Source organism: Carex rostrata, chromosome 6 (genome assembly GCF_964058835.1).
Source record: "Carex rostrata chromosome 6, lpCarRost1.2, whole genome shotgun sequence".
NCBI lineage: Eukaryota > Viridiplantae > Streptophyta > Magnoliopsida > Poales > Cyperaceae > Carex > Carex rostrata.
This window is the reverse complement of record NC_135923.1, coordinates 13,395,473-13,402,322: the sequence shown is the minus strand read 5'-3', so window position 1 is coordinate 13,402,322 and position 6,850 is coordinate 13,395,473. Positions and strand designations below refer to the sequence as shown.

General features: G+C 37.1%; 1 protein-coding gene across 2 annotated transcripts; it reads right to left on the bottom strand.

Moving 5' to 3' along the window:
- Positions 1–836: 836 nt before the first annotated feature.
- Positions 837–5,429, bottom strand: EMB1220 (pre-mRNA processing ribonucleoprotein binding region-containing protein). 2 transcript variants are annotated; one of them, XM_078303378.1, is made up of 9 exons: positions 5,273–5,429; positions 5,046–5,108; positions 4,707–4,769; positions 4,182–4,319; positions 2,975–3,861; positions 2,788–2,858; positions 2,424–2,526; positions 1,899–1,974; positions 837–1,125 (listed from the first exon to the last, which is right to left on the bottom strand). In XM_078303378.1, the coding sequence occupies exons 2-9, from the start codon at positions 5,046–5,048 to the stop codon at positions 1,015–1,017; spliced, it is 1,452 nt and encodes a 483-aa protein (XP_078159504.1). In that variant the 5' UTR covers positions 5,049–5,108; positions 5,273–5,429; the 3' UTR covers positions 837–1,014. The 2 variants fall into 2 exon arrangements, with proteins under 2 accessions (XP_078159504.1, XP_078159503.1); XM_078303377.1 differs by lacking the exons at positions 5,046–5,108; positions 5,273–5,429 and having other exon boundaries at positions 4,707–4,775.
- Between the last annotated feature and the right edge of the window lie 1,421 nt (positions 5,430–6,850).

The following is a 6,850-nucleotide window of genomic DNA, read 5'->3' as shown; positions in this document are numbered from 1 at the left end:
TTTTTTTGGGGGGGTATTTAAAAAAAATCGGTATATATAGTGCTAAGTGGAAATTAAGTATTTGGATAAGAATTAGTGATCGTTATTGGGCCTACTGACCTTTAACTCTGGCCATCCAACCAACAAAGGGGAAAATAAGAAAATTGGTCATATATCTATCTATCTTTCCAACTTTTGGTAAAAGAGAGCTTTCACAAAAAAAAACTAGGATTATGAGAATCATTATTGAAGACAAACAAAGAAGACCTTCTTTTTTGAGAAACTTATAAAATATCATTTCTGATTACGCAGCAATGACTTTTATATTCTTAACAATAAATTTAACCAAATATAATGGTTTGATTTATTCAATATGAACTGTCCAAAATAATGTAGTACACAAAAGCATACGTCTTAATCTACCCAGCCAGTAAATGGCAGTGTCATTTAAGTAAAATTTCCTCGTGAAAAAAAAAAGAACAAAAAAAGAACAAAAGAACAAAAGAACAAAAGAACAAAAAGGGAACTTGAACCCGTTTACCCGTTCTCTTCATTTAAGTTTGCAATATTCTTCTCAAGGAAACGCTCCTCCAGAAAAGTCCTACAGCCTACAGGGACGGGGGGCACCAAAGCATCCAAAATTAAGCACGGGTCAACCCGGTTAGACTGCGTTTGCTTGCACCTCAATGTTAAAATGCCTAACCCCTCAATTCTTGCTTATTGTACAACACAGTTTAAAATGTCTAATCCCTCAATTCTTGCTTATTGTACAACACAGTTTATCCGATTGACTAAACAATTGCCACAAATTCCAATTGGTATGAAGTGTACAGAACAACAGTAAACAATTTCACCACTAAACGAACAATTGAAAAAAATACTTTTGACAAGATGCATTATCTAATTACAATCAAAATAGGTCTTCAACCACTAAATATTTCAAGTAACTCACCGACTAAAGGCTACCAAGCTTAGAAGTTACAAAAGGTCTCTAAATAATCAAGTTATATCATCATTTCTATTCCAAAAAAAAGTTTAGGTCCTCTTTATTTTCGAAAATGTTCCCGTCTCTGAGAAATAAGTGCTCTGAGTCCCACTGCCAAGTAGACTACTACCATGTGCCTGTGGATTCGTAAGTTCTATACCCTGAAAAGGCATAATTTATAAAGCATCAAAAAGAGAAATTGTTTTTACAATAATTGAGATTATAACAGTTGGACACATAATAGATCTCTATTATATTTGTATAGTCTCATTATATAGAAAGTAGAAATTCAAACTTCCTGTTCATGATATGGTTAAACTAATAGTATGACCAAAGTAATTTAGATGATATATTTCCTATAATTTGGTGTACTCAAGAAATGAAAGGCTGAAATAACTGAAAAATAGGACATTGCAAGAAACTAGGTCCTAATGTTCTTTTTAGGTTGCATTAACTTGGGGAAGTCCAATTGCTAGATTTTAGAAAAACACAAGAGAAGTTCCATCTTTTCTGGTTTCTCAAATTGAAAAGAACTGTTCAACAAGTTGCCAGTTTAGTTTCTGATCAACTGATGAGAAAATTAAGCGACTTTAGAAAATGCAAGTTACCAGAAAAAAGAAAGACTAGTTTCTTTTAATTTAATTTTTTAAGTAGCCCTACATGTAGAATGCAAAAGTAAATTTCATCTGTCATTCCACACATGAACTTTTTCACCAATTTGTTAGGTCAGTTTGAGAACATATACACGAGCATGTGGCAAATTTATTTCAGTGTGCTAACGAGAAATTATCTGAAGCAAGAATTGGACAATTAACAAATGAATTCATTGGGGAACACAAAAACAAAATATATACTAATGTGACATGCTTGCACACATACAAGTTTTGTGAGGAAGCTAATTGAGAAAGGAATAAAATAGAACAAATGAGCTTACTTGCACAGGTGTAAAAGCCAGGCTGGATGTGAGACCAGATGTGGCACCGCTGCTTCCAAAGCTCCTCTCCTTGAACCTGATATTTCAAAAGTGTAATTATATTAATGAAGGGAATATCAGTTTAAAATATCAGAGGAAATGGAACTAACTTTGCCCTAATCTAATCTGTAGTAGAGGCAAAAAAAATTCTATGGAGATCAATGTTGGAAGTCGCTATATTACATACCATAATCGCAGCTTAATTACATCATTTTTACTACTAAGGGGCTCGCTATATTACATACCATAATCGCAGCTTAATTACATCATTTTTACTACTATGGGGCTCAATAGTAAAACCTTCTGTGGATAGTTTGGGGGTCAACTATGAGAGCATCTATTAATTTTCTAAAAATTATACAAAATTTATACTGATATATCTATCTATAAAGAACGAAGGTCAATTCCCCACACTCCCCACCACCACTGTGCTTTCAATTTAGGGGTACCATGAATAAAAAATAAATAAAGAAGGAAAAAGTATACTTTTTTGTAGCTTTAGGCTTGAGCTTGCTTTGTGCAGCTGAGATGCGTAATTTGCCACTTCCAGCCTGACCAAGCATACCAAAACCTTCACCCAGGCCATCACCTGGTATAAAGGAATTGTTACAGCCAGGATAACAGAACTAAGTAACACTAAAAATAGAAAGCAAATATGAAATGACAATCAACATGTACATTTCCTACTCATGCAACTGTTGGTATAAGTCATTCACAAGTTTATGGTAGAAGCAGCCTAACAGGATTAAAGATCAGAAGATAGCCTCGTTCTTCGTACAATTCAGGGGCAATTTGTATTGATCCTTAAAAGTTCTAACACTTAATTCAAGAACCAAGCCAATGTACTAACCCAAGGAAGTCTCTTCCTGCTTCCCAAAAGGCATTCTGTTCTTTTGCTTCATCATCTCGGTAATGGCATACCTGTCACAGCAAATCCCACAAAAATAAAAAAACAAAACAACAAATGATACAGTAACAATAAAAGAAAACCAGAATTTGCTCAGCATCAAAAGAAAAGAACGAAGGAGAAAACAAACCTCTCTTTCAATTTCCTCAACCTTCTACCCCCACGCTTCTTTTTTGGCTCAGAGTCAGGAACAGGGAGGGGCTTAGGCAGCTTTGCAGGCGGTGGCTCCTGCCACTTCTCAACCTTCTTTCTAATCCCCTCTCTAAAATCCCTCCCGGCTTTTCCCGTGGGATCCCCTCTTATCGAATCAATTCGCGCAGCAAGTGTCGATTTTGCTGCCAAAACCCTCACAACCCTTGCCCTTAGAGGCTCTGGTGTGCTCTGAAACATCTCTGTCTGCTCCAAGAACCCTACGTGCAATGCACTTACCTTTGACATTCCCGCCAGGTTCTTCCTCTTAAACCCTAACAGCTGCACATTGCATGCAGGCATTTTGGCCAGGGCTGTTAAACCGCCAGCTGACCCCACCAGTCTAGACGCAACCGCAGACCCCACGATAGCAGAGAGATTTGGTGCAATGTAGCCCATGCGACTCTCAACAAATTCTAGCACCTTCTTCTTGGCTGAATCAAGGGTCAGTGCTCGGTCACACGCCTCAATGGTCTTTGCTAGGGTTTCTTCGGGCAGGGGTTTGCCGGTGGTGGTTGAGGCAGTTACAGAGACAACCATGATGACAGCAGATGGGAGAAGGCCTTCTAGGTCAACAAGAGTGAGATCGGTCTCATTGCCGATCTTCTTGACCACACGTGCATAATCGATCGGGTGATGCACCAGTGACTCCAGCTCAGGGAATTTAAGGCGGTATTTATCACGTATGAAGTTGTGGATGATTACAATCTCATTCTCTATGTCGACTGAGAGTGAATTGCAGTTTACAATGAGCTGGTATTCCGGGTCGTCTTCTACTAGGAAGGTGCCCTCAGTTCGCTCCCCTTTCTCAAGAGCTTCCTCGACTTTCTGTATAATTAACCACGTTAACCACATAACACCTATGGGCATGTTTCCAAAGAAAATATTAATGACATAAAGGGAACAAAGATTGGTTCAGTGTTTCCAGCTTTCTTTTCTCAAATGTGGAGCATTAACTAACCAACTGGTACAATCCAGGCCAATATGTCATCCAGTAACTACATCTTCTTTTTAATAGGTTAGAACCTCAGTTAGCAATTAAACAACACAAAAGGAAAAACAGAAAAGTTAAAATCAGTCAGACTTTAACAGAGTGAGAGCAGGTAGCAAACCGAACAACATAAAACAAATTAATAATGCCGACTTACTTGCATTATGTCTTTGTATCTCTGTGACCTTTGCAACTTGGAGACACTGTCAAGATCGTCATAATTCAGAGATTCAAGATCTTGCATGTCAGTATCACCATCATTTTCCACATCTGCCAGCTCGGCATTTTCTTCCTCCTGTTAGACACAAATAGTGAGGTTTCAAACAACAGTATAGACATTACCACAGAGATCTTATAAAGTAAGTATCGGACTGTATACCCAGAATCAGGCATGAAATTTTCAATGTGCATCACAATTCTGTTAGATAAACTATATTTTCCATCCTTTGTGTTAATATATAATCAGAGTATTATGACACAACCTAGAACCCTGTCTGATCTATCAGGGGTTTACTTAAGTGCGCCTAAAGGAGCAATATATGATCGTTACCGTCTTTTAAGTACATTTTCTTCAAATAATTAAGAAGATATGTCTTATCACTGCCCATTTCTGATGAAATGACTAACTATTATTTAAATTAAAAATAGGAGAAAGTATGTAGAACCTGACAAAACAACTTACAGGATAGCCTTCATTATCAGAAAGTTCCTCGAGATCAGCCAAAAAAGAATCAGTCAGACTAGCCTGCATATGTATATTCAAACAAAAATAGTCAAAAAGAGAGCTCCTTTTAACATAATTTGCTAAAGAGAAAAATAGATAATGTATCTGATACGTTTTTTAAACTTTTAAGTCTGATTAAAAGTTCCATTTCAGAGCATTCGTTATTCTCAAATCAACTATAAAAGACCCGCCTAAATACAGTTAACGAAATAGAAACGAGTGTAGTTCATTCATAATTAAAAAAAAAAAAAAGACAGTAAAGCAGACTCAAGGCATCAGACAATAAAAAAAACTAACCATTGTCAAGTCCTGGGAAATCGGAGTGCAAAGATAGCCTAAATTGATAACAGATAAAAGCACCTGCAAAATGAAATCCATAAATAAAAACTTGAATTAAACATTATGCATCCAATTTGCAAAATTTCATGCTAAAAACTTAATCCAAGAAGGGAGAGGCAGCATCTCGCAACCGACTGGCCGCGTTTTTAGGCGAAAGAACCAACGCTTGATCGGAAGAGACTCACCTTGTGTCCTCCGAGTTACACCGATTATTCCTTCTAGTTGATTTGTGACTGACTGATAATTCTCCGGAGCCGCTGGGGCGGACTGGCGGAGGCGCGCACAAGGAAGAAGAAAGAGTTTTGTCGGTAGAGAAAGAAGAGGAAGAGAGGGATTAGCGAAGCCCAGCCATCTCTCGCGAACGGAGAGAAAGAAAGAGAGGGCCAGCGATCTTTCGAGCGCAGTGCGGTGGGCTGCGAAAAGAAAATTTTAGTTGGGCTGCGCGGAGAAGTTTTGGGCTGCAAGATAGGTAAAATTTAAATTCTGAGTAGGCAACAAGTTCACTTTCAAAATTCAGAGGTTTGACAACGCTTCAGATTCAGTGCAGTCCGTCCGTTTGAACCTGATACGAATTTTAAAGTGAACTCCTATGATTCAAATAAGCACTACCATAATGTTGACTCCACCGGAAGTTATTCAATAAGGTAGGAAACCTCAGATGATACTCTTTCGTAGGCAACTGCATACTGGTTACTGTAGCCAGTGGCCAAGCCAAAATTTTGTCAAGAGTAGGCAAACATATATAGTTGCAAAAAAACAAAAATTCAACATAACAAAAATTACAACATCAATCAAAATAAATAAGAATTCAAGATAATATAAATGAACATCAAAGGTTTCAACTAAATCAAAAGTTTATAACAAATATTCTTTTACATATCAAAAAATAAGAAATGTAGTAGTGCTACGAGTAAAACTAGGGTGTTCTTAAGTTCACCAAGCCCCTTGGTGAACTAAAGTCTAAAACCAAATGACGAATCCGAACCGTTGGAACCCGCCTACCTTACGACTGATGCATCTACATGTGAAAATTATAAACATTTGAATTAATTTAGTATAAAGTCAAGCAGTCAAAATTAGAAGGTTAATAAATTAATTTTAATGCATTCATTTTTTGAATTTTTTTTACATGTAAACACATCACTCATAAGGTATGCAGGTTTCAACGGTTCGGATTCGTCATTTAAAGTCGATTTGATGGGTTTTAGACTTGAGTTCACCAAAAGACTTAGGGCGTGTTCGGATTTTACTGTTCACGTGGGAAAAAAAAAATTCACCTAGACTGAATTTTTTTTTTCCCACGTGAACAGTAAAATTTAATTCAAAAATTTTGCAATCCCATTCCTATTCCTATTCCCGTCCATCTGCCGAACACGCCCTTAGTGAACTTAAGGACGCCTAGTTTTACTCTTAGTGCTACATAGTCAAGTTAATGGAGGAAGATAAAGGAAGTGAGATGAAGGCAGTGACAAAGTCACACTCATAGATACATTTAATTTGCCTTATGATTCCCTGATGTAGTGCAGTGTTGAGTATATTAACATGGACTTCTAAATAAAAATATATAATTAAGAAAAAATGAACCTAAGGTTGTGGTCCAAGTGTGCAGTCTGACTAAGCAAGAATAATACAAGGTGAAGTGGTGAACTATATTTCACAAGTGTTGAGCCTACTGTGGGTGTTCGGTTACAAAACTTTAGCTTCCTTAGACATGCTTTAGTCTCCTTAATTAGCTGCTTAACCTGATCGAACAACTGTGTCTT

Excerpts from the sequence above, each read along its gene's own strand:
- EMB1220 (XM_078303377.1), bottom strand. The coding sequence starts at position 4,775 with ATGCAGGCTAGTCTGACTGATTCTTTTTTGGCTGATCTCGAGGAACTT. Across the intron at positions 3,862-4,181 it reads GATACAAAGACATAATGCAA|AAAGTCGAGGAAGCTCTTGA; the intron begins GTAAGTCGGCAT and ends TTAATTATACAG. Across the intron at positions 2,527-2,787 it reads GCAGGAAGAGACTTCCTTGG|GTGATGGCCTGGGTGAAGGT; the intron begins GTTAGTACATTG and ends CCTTTATACCAG.